Source organism: Zonotrichia albicollis, chromosome 17 (genome assembly GCF_047830755.1).
Source record: "Zonotrichia albicollis isolate bZonAlb1 chromosome 17, bZonAlb1.hap1, whole genome shotgun sequence".
NCBI classification, from domain to species: Eukaryota; Metazoa; Chordata; class Aves; order Passeriformes; family Passerellidae; genus Zonotrichia; species Zonotrichia albicollis.
The window spans coordinates 7,940,810-7,959,814 of record NC_133835.1 but is presented as its reverse complement, the minus strand read 5'-3'; the positions used below and the strand labels follow the sequence as shown (position 1 = coordinate 7,959,814).

Below are 19,005 nucleotides of genomic sequence, written 5' to 3'. Positions count from 1 at the left end.
CGAAAACACCGCTCCCCGCGTCCTGCACACGCAGCCACAGTCACGGATCTCTCCGGCACCTCCCGTGGAAACGGCAATGTCCGGGAGGGCCTGGGCTACTGGGGACTCCCAGTGTGTGTTATGAATCTCCTGCTAGTGCTCAGCTATCCCAGCTTCAGTGCAGACCCGGGCCGGGGGTGCTGCTGGGGGCTGGTTCATGGCCGTCTGTAACATGAACCTGAGCAGAGAAGCCTGCGGAGCCTCAGGACTGCCCGGACCCCAAGGCAGGCAGCACTGGCTCTGCAGGATGTGCCTCTGGATGGCCTTGCCCCGTGTGTTAGCGGCAGCTGGGCTGGCTGCGGGATCGCAGCACCGAGACAGGCACTGCCGGAGTGTCCCCATGAGCGCCCATGGAAAAGACGGGCAGCTCCTCAGCCCGGGGCTCTCTCCCGATAATCCTGCCTGGTCGAGCCATGCCGAGAGTCTGCCCCTGCCCTCACCACTCCCTCGGCCAGTTGAGCTCCCTCGCTCCAAGGCTGGAGTTTCACTGTCCCTTCACAGAGTCCCCTCTGCCCTCAGGGGTCGGTCTGAGCCGCCCTTTGTGCCCCGGGGGGTTATCGGTGCTCTGAGCAGCGGAGCTGGGCTGCTGGAAGCCCAAAACGGGAGCCTCAGTGCTTACACAGCACTTATCCCCCCAGAACTGCAGCGCCAGCGTTAACTCATTAAACTGACCCCGCTGCTCTCGGAGCAGAGGGCAGGACTCCGGGAGATGGGAAACCCCTTGGAAAGCTGGGCAGCAGGGATATCCCAGGAGAAAAGCGCAGGAGAGCCTCGCAGTTTCCCCATCCCGTCTTCACCGAGGGCCGTGGGCCAGCGGCGGCCCAGGGAGCTGCAGCCGAGGCAGGACGGGCGCTCTGCTAGGAGGATGTGGCAGAAGCTCCGCCGGCTGCGAGGGGTCCTGCGGCCCCCAAGGAGCCCCCAGTAACAGCCGTGTGCTCCTTCCACGTCCCGTGCCATCCTCCAGCATATGCTGTGGAGCAGCAGCCGCAGGACAAGGGAGCGACTGCCAGCCCCCGCCGGCTGTCACCGGGACCCTCGGGCCGGGGAACGGCCACGGCAATAGTGTGGGGAGGGACGTGTCAGTGCTGCGCCCGAGGGACCGCCGGGACAGGCAGCGACTGCCAGGGCCGGCCCGGGCTGAAGCGCAGCAGGAGCAACCGCTGTGCCCGGCGGGCGGCGGAAGCCCCGCGCCCCCACATCAATGCAGCCCCCCCCGGCCCAGCCGCCACCCCGCCCCGGCGCCGCCGCTCTTCAAAGGCCCTTTGGTGGCAACCGCTGCGGCCGCGCCCTGTCAGTGCCGGGAACCGCCCGCGGCGGGCGGGAGGCGGGGCCGGCCGGCACGGAGCGGCTCCACGACAGCGCGGGCAGGACCGGGACCGCTCCGCACCCACCGCGGGGCGGCGCCCGCCGCAAAGATGGCGCCGGGTGGGCGGGATAACCGCGCAGCTTTTGCGCATGCTCTACGTAATTCCCCCAAGCGCGGGCTCTGCTTCGCGCATGCGCTCCACACCCGCGGCCCCGGCGCAAGATGGCGGCGGCGGGGCGGGCGAGGCGGAGGTGGGGCGGCGGCGGTGGCGGACGCAGCGGTGCCCGGTGCCTGCAACCCCTAGCCTCACGCCCAGGTAAGCGGCGCGACCGCGTGGCCGTGGCCCGCCGTGCAGGAGGAGGTGGCGGGGACCGGCGGCGGCGCGCGGGCGGCGGAGGGGAGGCGGCGCAGGCCCGCGGCCGCCATCTTAGAGCGCGGCCGCTACTGCCGCCGCGCTCCCGCCGCCGCGCCCCCGCTGTGCCCCCGCCGCGCCTGCGCGTCGCGCGGCCCCTCCCCGCGGCGCCGTAACGGGCTCCTGTCTCCGCAGCCGCCCCCGCGGGCCAGGCGCGGGACGCCCCGCTATGAGGATGCGGCCCCGGCGCGCCAGCGGCGAGTACGGAGCGACGGCCACGCGTCCCGCCAGGCAGCCCGCCACCGTAAGTACCCGCCCGGCCGGCCGCCGCCCCGCTTAGGCCGCGCCCCCGGACCGCTCCCGGCCAGACTGCAGAGTTGTCGCCGTCGCCGCCTCCTCTCCGCACTCGCTGGGTGCCCGTGGCCTCCCGCCGGCCCCGGCCCGCCGCGCCGAGGAGCTCCGTGCCATCTTCGCCGCCGGCAGGGCAGCCCCAGGAGGTTCCCGGCCGCTTCCCCGCGCAGACACGGTGCCCAGTGCCCGTGGTGCCCCGGGAGCGCTGCGCTGCTCAGCTCCGGGCCCGCCGGCCGGCGCTCGGAAAGGGGATGGGTGCCGATGGAGGAGGCGATGGCCTGGCTCCCAGCCTCCTGGAGCAGCCGTGGTTCTGGGATGGGGGAGAGCCGCGGGGTTGTCCCGGGGGGCTGTCGCTGATCTCCTTTGTCTGCATTTGCTGTTGTCTTGTACAAAATTCTACCTCGGTGAAATGGAAACAAATACTGGTCCTGTTTGCTGTACTTCTTTACTCTGTGTCTCCTTACCCCTCGCTGTGGTCTCTGGTTGTGCTGCTGCTCTAGGTTGTAAGCTCTCTGGGCAGGGACAGCGTTGTACCGTGTTTGTGAAGCACTGTATGCATTGCCATGGTGTATAAAAACATACCGTAATCACCATAAAATGCTTCCTCTGGATCCCTGTCACTGTCTAAGTCCCAGTGTAGTTACATAAAAGTAGAGTGGCTTCTGCCAGGATTCCTGTTAGTTTGGCTGTTTCCTTTTCCCAGACCTTAAGGGTACTTGGATTTAATACTTGTTAACACTGATCAAGTGATAAAACTTCTTGGCTACTTCCACCATTCCAGTTTATCCATAAATGGGAGGAGGCAGAGCCAGTCACCCTATTTGACAGCTCTTTTGAGCGATGGGTGGTGAAAAACACTGGCAGGTCACTGGAGCTGGCATGTGCCATCCAAGCTGGCCAGGGCTCCGTGCCCAGTGCTGTCTGTGAATCCTGACAGTCATGACTTTGGGAGCTCTGGTCCCCCCCAGTACACACCAGTTCACTCCAGGCTGTGCTCTGTGTAACGTGCAGGACACAGCAGCAGCTGCATGTGCAAGTGTAGCTTTAGTTTGAGAAGGAGGGACTAAACCTCCCTCAGAGCTTCCCTGTGCTCCTGCCTCACAGCCCTGCCATCTCCAGGGTCCCTGTACCCATGGGCTGACACGAGCCTGAGCTGCTGCCGTTGGCCCAGCTCACCTTGGCACGTGTGTGAAGTGTCTGTAAGGACACGGTGGGGTTGGAGTTCAGGAGGGAGTGTGAGATTGCACAACGCTCACTGCTGAGGCCGTTAGAGGTCCCCTGTTGTGTCCTGCACTCTGCAGCAGGCATGAGGCGTTACCTGCTTGCTCTGGGGCAGAGACCCAAACTCCAGGTATTACAGTGTCCCACACCTTCTTTTGTGTACCCTGCCTGGAAGGATGGAAACATCTTCCAAGGTGCAGAAGGAGTTGAGTTCCTCAGTGCTAATCTCAGCCAATGCTGTGGGCTGCTGAGCTACTGGCCACTCGCTCTTGGCCACTGTTTGCTCCTGCCATTCTGTTCTGCTGAAATAGCCACTGGCCTTTGTGCACAGGAAGGACAGTGAAGGCTTCAAATCCCAGTGACAACCCCAAAAAAATCAGTGTTTTTATTGGAGAGCTCCTGTACGTGGCTCCTGCTGTCAGGAGTGTGCTGCTCAGGTGAGGAGCACACTATACACAGCACTGTGCTGCTGCTGCCCTGACTGTGCTGGTGTGTGCTGTGGGGTGTCTCCAAAGCCTGAATAGAGTTAAGTGTCTGAGGTAGCTGGGAATTATGTAAAATGCCTTGTTTCCCCCCAGTTCATTGCCAATGCATTTCGGGCTGCCAGAGAAGAGCAATCTGTGGCGCTGTTTCAGAAACTTCCCCAGGGGAAGAGTGGTGACTAAGAGAGGAAAAGCCTGGCTGTTTCTCTCCAGCTGGCAACATTAAATTATGATTAAGAGGAGCTTTATTGTTCCAACAGACCTTCTTTTGCATAACTGTTGTTATGCAGATGAAAAAGCAGCAAGGGCCAAAACAGCTGGCTGAGGCCCTGCTTGTGGGACTAGGACTAGCACTAGGACGTGTCAGCCTGGGACATGCAGAGGGTAATAATCGGGAGCTCCTGACTCCCAGCTTGTGGTTTTCTGAACCACAGAAGTTGTTAGTGAACCTCCAGGGCTATTTTATATAGCAGTTTTTTTTTTAATGAAAGCCTTTTGTTGAAATGATGTGCAGTTATGTGTGTGTGAGTTGATTCAAACTGTCTCTGAGGATAACATCAGACCTGGCCAGTGGTATTGGTGTGGCAGAAGGTGGCACATAATCACAGAGGAGGTTATGTTATTTTTTACAATCTGATGCTTCACTCTTTGGAGAGGTCTAGCTGAAAAGGGAATATTTTGAATGCTGGCCTAAAGAACACCCTCGCTAACTCCATTTAACACTGAGCATTCCTCAGAGCTTGTTGTATCCAGGATAACAAGGGGTTTTTCAGGGCTTAGGTGCAGTTTGTGTGTACTGGTTCAATCCCTGTTTTATTATCAGAATGAACTTTTATTGCTACACCTGAGTGTGCCAAGCAGATCTGGGACCTTTCCTGCTGTAACACTGGATATTACTCTGTTTTTTCCAGTGTGGTTGCTGAGAAATGGCCAATGAGAATCACAGAAGCCCTGCGGAGGAAGCGTCTCTCATGAGTCACTCACCTGGCACCTCCAACCAGAACCAGCCCAGCTCCCCCAAACCCATGCGCCTGGTACAGGACCTGCCAGGTACCCGCTCTGCCTTCGGGAGCTCTGCAGGGCCCTGGCAGTGGGGAGAGGGGTGAAACAAGGCTGCCAAGGGAGGCCAGGAAGGCTCTGTGTGTCAGAGAGTGCTGTGACAGTGCTGGGCACTGCAGGGCAGGTCTGTCGTGCGGGATGCTCCTCTCCTGACTCTCACTGTCCTCTCAGATGAGCTGGTGCAGGCTGGCTGGGAGAAGTGCTGGAGCAAGCGGGAGAACCGCCCGTACTACTTCAACCGCTTCACCAACCAGTCTCTGTGGGAAATGCCTGTTCTGGGACAGCACGATGTCATAGTAAGTGCTCACTCACCTTGGGAGTGCTGTGCCAGGACTGGGGTCTTCAGATTACAGGTGTCTTGTGTGCCTTCAGAACTCCTTGCTCAGTCCGTTGTCTGGCATGATTCTGGGGAAGTGCTTCTCTGTCAGGTGTTGCTGTTCCAGGAGTCATGCACCGCTCATCAGCGTGGGGGATTTGTGATGAGTTTTTCTCATTAAAGTATTTTGAAAAAGCATATAGATATCTGGAAGAGAATCTTTCAGCTTTGTGCAGGTGTGACTAGTGGCGTCCTTATTTCCATCCACGTGGGAGCTGGCAGCAGTGCAATGGGAGGCTGCAGTGGCAGTGGGTGAGCTTGACGTGTGCTGTTGTTGTTTGGACTCTCATAGTCAGACCCTCTGGGACTGAATGCGGCTCCCATGCCACTGGAAGGTGGGGTGGCAGATGCCTCTGTGGAGAGCAAGCAGAGGAAGAGGAGGTTCTCAGAAGAGGTTCCACCAAGTGGCAACAGTGTGAAGAAGCCCAAGGTAGGTTTGGTGCTCTGAAACAAACATGTGCAGCCTGAAACCAAGGGGAGCTCATGGGGGTCTCCCATGTGGTGTTCTGGTGTGGGACTGTTTGATTCACTGGGCTGCTTCTGTTTTGCCTGTCTCTGTGGTGCAGTAATTCATCTTTCACACACACAGGCGGATGTCCCAGGGAACCCAGCTGCTCAGCCAGTCCCCAGCTCTCCCAGTATTCCAGGAACCTCTGTTTTGAAGGCATGGTGTGTTTCACCTGAAGACAAACAGCAGGCAGCTCTTCTACGACCAACTGAGTGAGTTGTGTCCATTTGTCTTCTGTTCCTTTCTCAGTAAAGTGTTTGAGACACACAGGTTGCAAGAAACCTGAGGGATAAATCACTGCCAGGAGTTTTGATAGTTTGGTTTCCTGGCTGGTGAAACAGCCCAAGGAAGCATCTTTAAAAGTAATATTTGATAATTAGCCAGTGATCTGGTTATCCTAATGACATTTGCTTCTACCACAGAGTATACTGGGACCTGGATATTCAGACAAATGCTGTGATTAAGCAGAGGGCACCATCAGAAGTGCTTTCTCCACACCCTGAGGTGGAGCTGCTCCGGTCCCAGCTCATTCTCAAGCTGAGGCAGCATTACCGTGAGCTCTGCCAGCAGCGAGAAGGTGAGTTTCTGTTGGGTTCCTTTGATTTCCATCTCAGTTCTAGTGTTCTGGTGATCTGACTTTTGTTTTATGCCTGTCTAGTCCCTGTGTTCTCTTTGTGATGGTTATGCTCTGTGGCATTGTTGGTTAAGTGATTAGGCAGAACTTTGTGTGATGATCCTTATCAGAGCTACTGGGCATTTCTGTATTTTATTGATTAGACCCTTCTGTGCATCTGCAGGGATTGACCCCCCAAGGGAGTCATTTAACCGCTGGATGTTGGAGAGAAAAGTGGTTGATAAAGGGACAGATCCTCTTCTCCCGAGTGACTGTGAGCCAGTAGTGTCTCCTTCCATGTTCAGAGAGATCATGAATGACATTCCCATCAGGTACTGTTCACAGACAGAGCACTTTGTTGGGATGGTTCTGGGTCAGTCTGGTCTGGTGATTTACCTGCCACAGTTCCGCTGTGGTGCTCCCTTTGTTTGGATGCTGGTGAAGGAAAGCTGGGGAACTGAACCTGTTTTCCGTGCCTTTGTGAGACTCATGCATATGAATTTAACTTACCTCAGGTTATCCAGAATTAAGTTCAGAGAGGAAGCCAAGAGGCTGCTCTTCAAGTATGCTGAGGCTGCGAAACGACTGATTGAATCCAGGTGGGAGCTCTTCTCGCAGTGCTGTCACGTTCACAAAAGACAAAAGAACTATAGGGGCTTCTCATCCTTCCTTATCCAGCACTGGGCATAATGTTATTGAGGAAGAGCAAGGTTGGGAACATACAGAAGAAAAACAGTAGTGCTGGAGCTATCTTTTGATAATTACTGTTACTGTAAAATGTAATACTGGGGAGCTGAATGTGTGTGGAGACAATGAAGTACTGAGTGTGGAATGTCTTTTGTTATTCCTGAGATAAAATCAGGAGTGCTTGAACACTCACTGCTGTTACAGAGCAACAAACTTAGAGTGGTATTTTGCATACAAGGTAGAGTTTTTCTGACCAGTTCTGCCACAGGAGGCAGAACTGAGGAAGAGAGTTGGGGAGAGCCTTGTGGGGGAAAGGAAAAGCTTGTAAACAGGGTAGTTTTCTTGGAGTCACAAGCCCCTAGCAGTAATGGAAGATTAGAGGCAGTGTCAAAATGGACTGGTGCCATGACAGATAAAGGCTTTTTGGGCCTCTCCTGTTGCAGAGAGGACAGCAGCCAGCTACACCAAATTTTGGAGAGAATATAGCAGTCTGCAATCATGCAAATGTCTGGAAGGCCTTTCCAGAGAATGGAGGGGAGTGACAGGGATGGACAAGTGACAGTGTCCACATTCCCCAGTGAAAAGAAAACTTTGGTGGGGGGTGGAATATCTTGCTGTGAGTTAAATTTTGCCTCTGTTTTTACAGGAGTGCTTCCCCAGACAGCAGGAAGGTGGTGAAGTGGAATGTGGAGGACACCTTCAGCTGGCTGCGACGGGACCATTCTGCCTCCAAGGAGGACTACATGGTCAGTGTACCACTGATGTGTGGCTGGGCACAGGGAGCTGGGGAGGGGACATGTGGGGACAGGTACAGGTCCTTCTGGAGACACTAAAGACCCCTGGAGAGCCAGTGGTGGCCATGTGAGAGACTCTGGTTCTCTGTTTCCACAGGACCGCCTGGAGCACTTACGCAAACAGTGTGGGCCCCATGTGTCTGCTGCAGCCAAGGACTCTGTGGAAGGCATCTGCAGTAAAATTTACTACATATCCCTGGAATACGTCAAGCGCATCCGGGAGAAGCATCTTGCCATACTCAAGGAGAACAATATCTCTGGTATGCAGCCAGCTTTGAGGAGCTATAGAGCTGCAGCACTGCAGTTAAAGGCCCCATGGTCTGGCCTGTCCCTATGCAGAGAATGTTACCTGTTGGTAGGGCAGCTCTGTCTCCAAATGTTAGAAAGTCTGTGTTTCAAAGTAAGAAACAGCCAGTCCAACATAGGCCTCAGCTTTCAGTCACAGTGTCTGTGCAGTGACAGACTGTCTTCCACCAGGTGCTGTGACCAGCTGTAACATCAGATACTACAAATATGTGATTTGCCAGGATGAAGTGGCTTGTTAGGAGCAGGTCACACTGAGCAGGGCATTTGTTCATTTCACCGGACCATGCTTTTTTGCTTTGCTGCTTCATGAATTCCTGGGGACAGCTGACACCCCCTTAGTAATGCTGAGTGTTCTCTCTTTATTCTCATTTGCCACGTTTCTTGTGTTTTGAGCACCCCTCTGCCTCCCAGCTTGTCACTGTGCACCCTTTCTTGGCAGAGTTTGTGTTCCTTGATCTTTCCTCTGTTCTTTCTTCCTTTCGTGTCTGTACATCTCTCTAGTCAGCTTTTCCTTCCTCCATGGGATCTGCTCCTTTCATTGCCACTGTCTGCAGTCCTTTTCCCTTTTGGGTCCTGGCTCTCCTCAGGCTCCCTTCAGGTCCCAATGCCTGCCTCTTGTCATTGTTTTTGATGCTTATCTTCCAACCCCATTAAGTCAAGAGATTTCTTTCAGCTGATTAATGAGCTCTCCCTGAAGCTGAGGCAGTGGATAACCACCACAAGGTGCAGGGAGATTCCTTTGCCTCCTGCATTTGGCCGCCTGTGAATTTTTATTGTGCTCTGGATGGGTTTGGGGCAAACTGAAATAAGAAACAGTAGCTACAAAAAGAGGGTTTTGTTTGTTTGGAACATGCCTCAGGACACTGGGGTGTGCTGTCTGCATTGAGGAATCAGCTTTAAATCTAGGTGGGTGCCTACAACATCTGTAAGGGACCACCATGGTGGTTTTTTGGGAGGACCACCCTATTCTTCAGCCCTTTTTGCTTTGCTGTGTCTTTTGAGGTGGACTGAAGATTGGTCCTGAATACCCTTGGCTTCTCACAGGCTGCCTTTCTGTTCATTCTCCATAGCTGAGGTGGAAGCTCCTGAGGTCCAGGACAGGCTGGTGTACTGCTACCCCGTGAGACTGGCCATCCCCTCCCCACCACTGCCCAGCGTGGAGATGCACATGGAGAACAACGTGGCCTGTGTGCGCTACAAGGGGGAGATGGTCAAAGTGAGCCGCAACTACTTCAGCAAGCTGGTAAGGGCTGAGCACTGCTCTGCTGCCCCTGGGCACGGCTGGGCAGAGGCTGGCCAGCTGACCCTGCAGGGCTGTCACACACTGCCATGGCCATGAGGACAGCTACTCTCACCTTAGCTGGGGTCAGGCTCTGCTGGGAGTATTTCCCAGGTGTTGGGTGTGTACTCTGAATACATGTTGTGCTGCCAGAACATTGTACTCAAACCAAGGCAGCCCTTGCTGAGAGACACGTGCTGCTGTGGTGGTTCATTCATTTAGCGACAAGCTGGTGGCTCATGCAGTGACAGCAGATGTGCTGACAACTCCCTGCAGAGCCCACCTGCTCCTCAGCCTCCCTTTCCCTGTCACAATGTGTGTGTATCACCATAGCTTGGCTGTTGCCACTGTCTTCAATGGGCTGGGCTTTCTCTTCCAGTGGCTTCTTTATCGGTACAGCTGCATCGACGACTCAGGCTTTGAAAAGTTCCTGCCCAGGGTTTGGTGCCTTCTCCGTCGATACCAGGTACGATCTCACCACAGCTGTACATCAGAAAGCCTTGGCAGCACTGGGGACTTGTCTGGGAAAGGGTCACAGCTTTGGGAACCTGGAGCAACATGGGGTTTAAACTGGGTCTGTAGTCTCCTCATGCTGTGCTGAGGTAGGACTGTATACTCGGGAGCAGTTGTGGTTGTGACACGAGACCTCAGTGTGGGTAAAGATCTTTGTGAAGGAAACCTTCAGTAGCTCTTGACTCTGAGGCAGCTGAAGGGTCACTTGGGTACAAGAGAAAACTGATGGTTTTGTGGGGTCAGAGTTGGATAAAATCTCTAAAGAGCATTCTTGGGTACATGCAGGGACCTACACGAATTTGAGAAAGGATGAGGGGGCCCTGCATACCTAGAGGAGTGGGTGCATGGACATGTGGCCCTGGGTCCATGGTCAGTGAAGGGAACAGCAGGAACAGCGAGTGCTGGCACGGCTCACCAGGGTTTGCTCTCCTCAGATGATGTTTGGTGTGGGGCTGTATGAAGGGACTGGTCTGCAAGGGGCACTTCCTGTGCACATCTTTGAAGCCCTCCACAAGCTCTTTGGAGTGAGTTTTGAATGCTTTGCCTCGCCCCTGAATTGCTATTTTAAACAGTACTGTTCAGCCTTCTTGGACACAGACGGGTATTTTGGATCCAGGGGGTGAGTATTGCGTTCCCTTGCTCTGCGTGGGTGTGGGTGCATGCCCATGAGATGACTCAGGATGAGCTGATGGGGATCTTTGCTTCTTTCTCCAGCCCGTGCCTGGATTTCTTCCCTATAAGTGGTTCTTTTGAGGCAAATCCTCCGTTCTGTGAGGAGCTGATGGATGCCATGGTCTCTCACTTTGAGGTATGTGTGCTCACAGTGGGGTTGTTTGGGATGGAGCTGTGCTGTCCATCCTCTGCTCCCCACCACTCCTGCGCCCTGAGGGCATGGACAGAGGACAGTGTCAGCTGGGCGCTGCTCTTAAATCAGAAGCATTTCCTTTTTGTAGGACTGATTAAACACGTCATTGCTCAGTCAGTGCTGAGATTGTTCCTTTTCTTGTTGCACTAGAAACTGCTGGAGAGCTCCAGCGAGCCGCTCTCCTTCATTGTCTTCATCCCTGAGTGGCGGGACCCCCCCACGCCAGCCCTGACGCGCATGGAGCAGAGCAAGTTCAAGCGACACCAGCTCATCCTGCCGGCCTTCGATCACGAGTACCGCAGCGGGTCCCAGCACGTCTGCAAAAAGTAGGCTTTGTTCTCAGATCCTTTGGGAACACAGCTCTGAAGCTGTGTGACAGAAATATCCTCTCCCAGGCTGAAATCAGTGGGAAGCAGGGAGCAGGCAAGGACAAGCGCAGCGCATCATCACTTTGGGTGTTTAGGATGGGCAGACAGCATGGTGAATTCAATGTCTGTTTAATGACTGCTAAGTTTAGCTTGTGAGAGGTGTGTGCCTCGGGCACGGGTCCAGCTGGAACAGGTCACACCTGTGGCTCTGATCTGTGCTTCTGCCAGCCCTCAGGCCCGGTAGCTGCTTGTGCTGCAGCAGCTGGATGTCACTGGGAGAGCAGAGGCAAGGGCCAGTCAGTGGGGGTTTGGTCCCCAGTGGGGCAGGCTGGTCTCTGCTTTGCTGCTGAGGCAACAAGTGTGAGCAGCAGCTTGTTTAAGCAACAGGTGCCAGAACACTGAATTTCTTACCTGCTTAGGACTGATGCCTCACTGTGCTGATTCCCCTCTGCAGGGACAGAAAAGTTCCAGCGCATGTGTGTGCTGGTAGGCAGCAATGGGACTCTGCACCATCAGTGTTTCTTCCCTCTGGAAGCTTAGGAGCCTCTACTGTACTCAGAACTCTCCAAGGCTGCACTGTGCCTCCCTTCTGCTCAGAATAATAAGAGAAATGATGGGACAAATACGGGACAAATACTTGTCCTAGTGAAGGCAGGAAGAGGAGGAGCAGGTGTGGAGGGTTTTGGGCGGGGGCCAGGGGAGGTGCTGATGCCTGTGCTCTTCCCTTGCAGGGAGGAGATGTACTACAAGGCTGTGCACAACACAGCCGTCCTCTTCCTGCAGAACAGCGCCGGCTTTGCCAAGTGGGAGCCCACGCCGGAGCGGCTGCAGGAGCTCGTTGCAGCCTACAAGCATTCGGGCCGAACCCTCAGCTCCTCGTCTTCCTCCTCCTCGTCCTCATCCTCCTCCTCCTCCTCCACAGCGGACAAAGAGCGGGAGCTGGGCCGAGAGCAGAGCAGCAGCCGAGAGACTAATCCCAACTAAGGCAGAGGTGCGAGGCAGCAGGGGAGGTGCCGGTGGCCCCGGGGGAGGCTGGCCGGGGCAGCAGAGACTGCTGGCTGCGCAGCACGGCCCGGGACTCCTGCGCAGCGGCTCCACGGCACCCGCTCTCTGCGAACTGCACGCCAGCCCCCAGGAGCCGGGAGCGTCCGGCGGCCGGTGGGAGAGGAGGCTCAGCCACGGCCCTCAGCAGGGCGAGGGAGCCCAGCGTGGCGCGGCAGGAGGAGCCGGCAGCTCCGCGACGCCGGAGCGCCGAGGGAAGGGACGGCCAGAGCTGGGACGCGCGCGTGGGCAGGCAGAAGGACGGTGGAACAGATGGAGGGACGGATGGCAAGCGCGAGTGCTGGGCGCTGAGCGCCGCGGCCGGAGGGGCCCTGGCAGGAGAGGGACGGGCAGAGCCCGGGGGCTCCTGCGGCCGGACTGGCCCCAGCACGGCTCCGTGTCCATAGTGTAAATAGTTCTGTCTGTGGCGCCCACGCTCCTCGTGGGGCTGCTCCCATCGCATCTGTGTTTCTTTCTCATGTGTGAGTCCTGTGTTCGCTGACATTGTGTCCTGGAGAGGGGAGGAGCAGAGGAGAAGAGTTTATTTGGTGTGTAAAGATGTCTTTGCAGCTGTTTTTGTAGTCATTGTGGTTTTTATGCGAAGCCTCCGGGCTTTATTTAACCTCCTTGGGTTTTGTTTTGTAAGGATTAATTTAACACCGCTAACCATTTTATTACTTTTATCAAGAAGAGCAAAATCTATTTTTGATTTCTGTTTCCTAGTTCTTAGGAACATTAAAACCAGCATACAGCTCTGCTTTTGTCCATTACTTGCCTTCTTTGGTGTTTGGGGTCTGTGCTCACCCCTGTCTGGTCTCTGCCTGGGTGGAAAGTAGAAAAATGTTGGGGTTTGGTTTTTCAGAATTGTCTGGCATCTGCCCTGTTCCAGGCAGCCCTGCCCTCCTGGCGAGTTTTGTTTCCTAATGACCAGTGAGAGTCCCTGAAGCAGCCTGACTGCCCCGCTGCTCCAGTGAGGTTTTGGTGCCTTCCTTCCCATTGGAGAAGTGCAGAGAAGTGCACTCAGACTCCAAGTGCCTTTGGACTCATTGGGGCAGGCGCACAGCCAACCTCTCCTGTGGGGTGCCACAACACTGCTGGTGCTGGACTGGTGTCATTGCCACAGCACTGCTGGTGTCAGTGCCACAGCAGTGACAGTGCCACCCCGACGTGGGCAGGAATTGCCCAGCACCCGATGCTGCCCACTCCCAGAGGCTTCAAAGCTCTCCAGAGATGCTTTTGATTGTGGCAAAGAGATCACTGATGTCCTTTAAGCCAGGGCAGTTGGGAATGTCAGCTGTGAATATCAAAGTTCGTAAAGCCTTTTTCCCCCCTTTAATCATTGTTTTTGACCCAAGACCACCTGCTCCTGAGGCACAGGTGAGCAGAGATGTGCTGATGCTGGGAGTGTCCCTCCCTAACCCCCCCCTTGGCCAGTCAGTGCACACTGAGCCCTTTGCCTGCTCCCTCAGGTGAGGGAGGTTACCTGGTTGAGTACCCAGTGGCTGTGGTCTCACAGGGATGTGTAGGTGACATCAGTGACCAGAAGCCTGGTGGTGTGGGCTGCTTCTTGAGTCTCCTTTATCCTGACAGAGCAAGAGATGGTCGATGGAGCATATCAGGTTGGCACTGGGAGCATTTCAAGGGCAGATAACCAGGACTAGGTCAATCTGTGAGGGGCTGTGGTGTGAGGGGCAGCTGTGGAAGGGTTGGGAGCAGTGGGTGGTATGGGCAGGACTGGGGGGAATGAGGCACACCAGGAGCTGAAGCCCTCACATAAAAGCTCCGTCAGGCTGTACTAAACCTGGATAATTCGGACAAAAAGGCCCTCACTCCCATTGTCCCTGTGGTGGGCAATGCTGCCACTCTTCTGTCGGGAGGGAAGGAGGGGATCCCTGAGTGCTTCTGCCCCCCAGGGCTCCTGGAAACGCCCTGTAAGGGCAGCAGCTGGGGGAGGATTTGACTGGGCTTGGGAAGCACAGCCTGCAGTGTAGGACCTGCAGGGGGCTTGGCTGTGCCCAGCCTGAACCTGTCAAGTGCAGTGTCCCCCGAGTGCCCCCGACTCGATTCCCCGGGGATGCTGAACCCCAAGCGCCGCTACCGCAGGCCCCACGCCGGGAAGGCGCATCCCAGGGCTGACCGTGACCGGGGAACCCCGGAGTACCGGGAGCCGCACCGATCCTGCACCAAACCCCGCACCCGCCCTGCCCCTCAGCAGCCGGCAGAGCCCGGTTCTGCACGAGGGGGCTCCGCAGGGCCCCGGCACGGCTCGTCCGAGCTCCCCCTCCGTTCCCCGCTCCCCGTTACCGGGCCAACGCCGCGGCGCTGCCGGCGGCCCCTGCGCCGTGCTCGCCCCCGCAGCGCGGCGGGCAGCGCCCCGCGCCTCCCCCCATGGGGCTGCCGGGCCCGAGCCCGCCGCCGCCGAGCCCACCGGAGCCGCCGAGCCCGCCGGCGGCGGGGACCGAGCCGCCGCTGTGTCCCCGCCGGGAGCCGCAGGTACGGGAGAGGATGCGGTGCGGGCCGGGAGCGGGGGCGGGCAGTACGGACCGAGAGCGGCTCGCCCGGGGAGCGGGTGCGGGGTGCGGGGTCCCCGCCGCCGGCAGAGCCGCTCTTCGGAGCCATCCCGGGGCCCCAGCGAACCCACACGCACCGTGAGGGCCGGAGATGTGTCCGGGGGCTGCCCTTCCGCTGGCGCCGGCCCCTGGGAGAGATTTTTTTCCCGCAAGGCAGGGGCGGGATGACGGCGAGTTCCAGCGCCGGTGGCACCGGGCGGGGGTTGCAGCCGGGGTCGGGGACGGGGCTGTCGTTCTGCTCTCGCTGCCCCGCTCGCCCACCGAGCCCCGGCTCTGACCGGGACAATGGCCATGGCATGCGGCGGAGCTGGGACCCCACGCGTGGGAGGCAGCGGGCCCGGGGCCTGCGCTCAGCCCTGGCTGACAGCGGTGCCCCCTCCCTGCAGCCCGGACAGCCCCCCGCAGCCCCCGAGGAGCATGGCCCAGCCGGAGAGCAAGCTGGTGTCCCCGCCCGTGGCACCTTCGTCCCCCGAGCTGGAGTGCCACATCTGCTACAGCCGCTTCGACGCCCGAGCCCGCAGGCCCAAGCTGCTCCGCTGTGGCCATCGCCTCTGTGCCCGCTGCCTGCGCAGGATTGTTCCCCCGGGGGACGCTTCTACCCCCCAGCTCCGCTGTCCCTTCTGCCGCCAGCACAGCCCGGTGCCGGGCGGGGACGTGCAGCAGCTGCAGGATGATGGGGAGGCACTGGCACTGCTGACAGGCCGTGAACGAGCCAAGAAACGGGGGCCACCCCTATCTCCTGAGGTACTCCTTTGCCCCAGCGTGCTGGAGCCCACGTCCAGCCCCGACTGCCTGGTTGTCACCATCCTGGAGGTGCCAGAGGACGTAACCCCACCAGAGAGCCTGGGCAGGCTGGAGGTGGTGCGGCTGTACCGCCCCACGAGCCTGGGTGCCCTGCCCTGCCACGGCCCTGGGCAGAAGTGGCGCTCCTGGGGGTGGCAAGCCGTCCCCCGCTTCATTCTGGGCGTCCTCTGCCTCCTCTACTTCAGCTCCCTGCCCTTCGGCATCTACCTCCTGCTCATCGAGCACCACAGCCTGGGCATCATCCTGGTCAGTCTTGTGCCCTCCACCCTCCTTCTCTGCATTGTCTACAGCCTCTGCCAGTGCCTGTGCCTGGAGGTCTTTGGGTTCCCCCACTCCTGACCCTGCACAGCCAACCCCTGTGCCTGAGGCAGGCAGGATCTGGGTTCCTTGGGGCATTGTCCCTGGAGGTACACATGTCCTCTGACCCACAGCATGCTGCGCCTGGACCATGGGGAGAAGCCCAGTGCCTGGTGCCTTCCCACACAGAACAGCACTGTCTTTTCCATGTGGGTGCTCAGACTGGCTGGAATGGCTGCAGGAGCTCATCGCAGCCTACAAGCATTTGGGCCAGACCTCAGCTCTTGTTGTTCTCCTGCGCAACAGACAAAGAGCAGGAGCCAGGACTGATCCCAGCTGAGGAAACACCGTGGCCGGAGGGGCCCCGGCAGGAGAGGGACGGGCAGAGCCCGGGGGCTCCTGGCTGGTCCCAGCACGGCTCCGTGTCCATGGTGTAAATAGTTCTGTCTGTGGCACCCACGCTCCTCGTGGGGCTGCTCCCATCGCATCTGTGTCTCTTTCTCATGTGTCAATCTCGTGTTCGCTGACATTGTGTCCCAGAGGGGAGGAGTGGAGGAGTTTCTTTGGTGTGTAAAGATGTCTTTGCAGCTATTCTGTAGTCATTGTGGGTTTTTTTTCTTTGCACAGCCTCCAGTCTCTATTTAACCTCCTTGGGTTTTGTTTTGTAAGGATTAATTTAATACTGCTAACCATTTTATTACTTTTATTAAGAAGAATGAAGTCTATTTTTAATCTCTGCCTTGGACCTGCCCTGCTCCACAGGGGCTGCTGTCTGGAGTACTGGCAGGAAAGTAACCCTACCATCTTTGCTGGAACCCCTGCATCCCCACCAGCATCCCCACTGCACACAGGCAACACCAGGACACCCAGGACAGAGTCACATTTATTACTGTTTTTTGTTCCTCCCACCCACATCTCCCACTCTCCTTGTTGAGGCAGCTGCTGGATCCCATGGCTGTCTTTCCTGTCATGCCCTCGGGGACAGGACGTGACTGTCCCAGTCCTATACCTGCTCCAGCACCACTGGCACCACCGGAGGACACTTGCTGTTGCTGGGTGAAGATTCCAGCATCTCTGCCACACTCCAGATCTTGGGTTTCTGGGGCGGCTTGTCCTGCCCAGGGCCTGTCATCACCTCGGAGCTGCCCCCACACCCATCCTGCACAGGGCTGGAACTGGGAATGGGGGCAGCACTTGATGGGACCCCCTCTCCCTCGCTGTCCTCGCCATCTGAGGCGCTCTGTGTGGCCCAGCTCGCCTTTTTCTCCTTCTTGAGGCGCCGGCGGGCATTGGCGAACCAGGTGGAGACCTGGGTGAGGCTCATCCGGCTGACCACAGCCAGCATCACCTTCTCCCCCTTGCTGGGGTAGGGGTTCCTGGGGTGCCGTGCCAGCCAAGCCTTCAGGGCCCCGGTGCTCTCCCGCGTCGCCGCCGCCTTCGCCCGCCCCGGCTCTGTGGGCAGCCCCAGGGGCACCTCAAAGGGTGCTGAGACCTGGAGGGGCACAGGGGTGTCAGGGTGGGACAGGGGGGCAGGAGGAGAAGGGCTGTGGGATGTCAGGGCTCGGCCCTTTGTGTGTGGGAGAGGGCAGAGCTGTATCCTGCCCCTATCCTGCTGTATCCCCCGTTTTCCTCTCCCATGTGCACCCAAAGTGCCAAGTGCAGGACGGTGTGTGGGTGGGGGCAAGGAAATGCCAGGGAGGGGCAGGGTCCCAGGGACAGCAGGGCCCCAGCCCCAATTCCAACCACCCCATACAGTCCCATCCTGATCCCAGGATAGCCCCGCATCCCAGGATAGCCCCGGAGCTGCAGCGCGGCACTTACCAGGGGCGTCACGAGGCTGAGAGGGGGTGGCAGGAGGCTGTACCCGGCCAAAACGGGACAGGGGCAGGAGTAGGGGTAGGGGCAGGGCAGCAGGGCTTGGGGTGGCCCCCGCAGGGTCCCCCAAGGCCCCCCGCAGCCCCCCAGCTCTTGTGCTGGGCTCCTCTCGCCCCGAGGTGCTGCCATACTGCAGGAGAGGAGCCGGGGAGCTGCTCCCGGGTCTTTTATAGCTGCTGGGGTCTGCAGTGACTGACAGCTGATTAGGGGGTATTAGCACCCACGAGAGCAGCAGCAGGATCTGGGGCACCTGGTACCCCCCCTTCCCAGCTACTGTTGGGCAGGGACTTGCAGGGACCGTCCTTGCCTGCCTGCCACCAGCCAGAGCCCTGGTCCCTCCCAGCCCCCCAGCTCAGCACAGCCCACACAGCTCCCAGGGACGGGGTACAGTGGCACCCCAGGGCTGGCACATGGGGCCCACCGAGGGCCCCAAGGACACCCAGAGCCACAAACACACAGCCCAGCTGGGGCTTTACTGCAGTGCTGAGCTGTGTCCCACCCTGACTTGGGGCTGTGGGTGGCAGAGCCCCCTGTGCTGTGGAAGGGTGGGTTGGAGGGCCAGGGGCTGGTGGAAGAATTATAGCCTGGTGGAGGACAGCAACCCATGCTGCCCCATCTTGCTTGTCCTCTGGCTTGGCCAGGTCCTCACCCAAGCCCCAGCACTGCCATGCCTGCCACTGGATTCCCAGCAGCAGTGACAAAGGGGAAGGGTCCCACAGCCCACCCATGGACAGTGGGGACCCCTGCAAGGCACTGGGGGGTTCCTGTGGTTGGCACAGCAGGACAGTGGTGGGCAGCTGTGTGAGGGGCCCCGAAAGCCCACGACCCCCTGAGCCACCTGCTCCTGCCACCACGCCTCCCCACTAAGGCTGGGATTATCCCACAGGTTGTATCCGTCATTAAATACCGACTAATAACGCTCTCAGGATATTAAATATGTAACAAACCCGCTTAGCGCTGGCCAGGACAGGAAGGCGAAGGTCACCGGTGCTAATGAGCCCGGCCACATCCCTGCATCCCTGCAGGCCCTGGTGACAGCACAAGGTCCCAGGGTGAGGTGCCACCACTCAGAGGTCCCATGCCCCTGCACTACCCCATGGCCAGAGCCTGAGCAGCGCTGGGGCTCCCAGCATAGAGCAGCCAGAGCTCAGGTCCCATCCATCCCACAGCGGGATGATGGTGTGCTCTGGGCAGCCACAGGTGTGGAAGCCTCAAGCCAGCCAGGACACTGGTGCTGTTGGCTGGACCAGCCCTGGCCATGGCCCTGCAGTGGCCCCATAACCTTGTCCCCACGGGACT

At 58.2% G+C, this 19,005-nt stretch overlaps 2 protein-coding genes across 2 annotated transcripts; both read left to right on the top strand.

Annotated features, from left to right (window-relative positions):
* Positions 1-1,502: 1,502 nt before the first annotated feature.
* On the top strand, positions 1,503-12,917 carry PCIF1 (phosphorylated CTD interacting factor 1). The gene is made up of 17 exons (XM_005491265.3): positions 1,503-1,661; positions 1,893-2,001; positions 4,663-4,801; positions 4,982-5,106; positions 5,479-5,616; positions 5,776-5,906; positions 6,117-6,271; positions 6,492-6,639; positions 6,823-6,906; positions 7,641-7,740; positions 7,886-8,048; positions 9,165-9,337; positions 9,753-9,839; positions 10,321-10,505; positions 10,601-10,694; positions 10,902-11,077; positions 11,851-12,917. Exons 3-17 carry the CDS (start codon positions 4,678-4,680, stop codon positions 12,101-12,103), a joined length of 2,136 nt encoding a protein of 711 aa, XP_005491322.1. The 5' UTR covers positions 1,503-1,661; positions 1,893-2,001; positions 4,663-4,677; the 3' UTR covers positions 12,104-12,917.
* Positions 12,918-14,191: 1,274 nt separating this feature from the next.
* Positions 14,192-16,422, top strand: LOC141731089 (E3 ubiquitin-protein ligase RNF182-like). The gene is made up of 2 exons (XM_074553540.1): positions 14,192-14,653; positions 15,117-16,422. The coding sequence occupies exons 1-2, from the start codon at positions 14,235-14,237 to the stop codon at positions 15,871-15,873; spliced, it is 1,176 nt and encodes a 391-aa protein (XP_074409641.1). The 5' UTR covers positions 14,192-14,234; the 3' UTR covers positions 15,874-16,422.
* Positions 16,423-19,005: the final 2,583 nt, after the last annotated feature.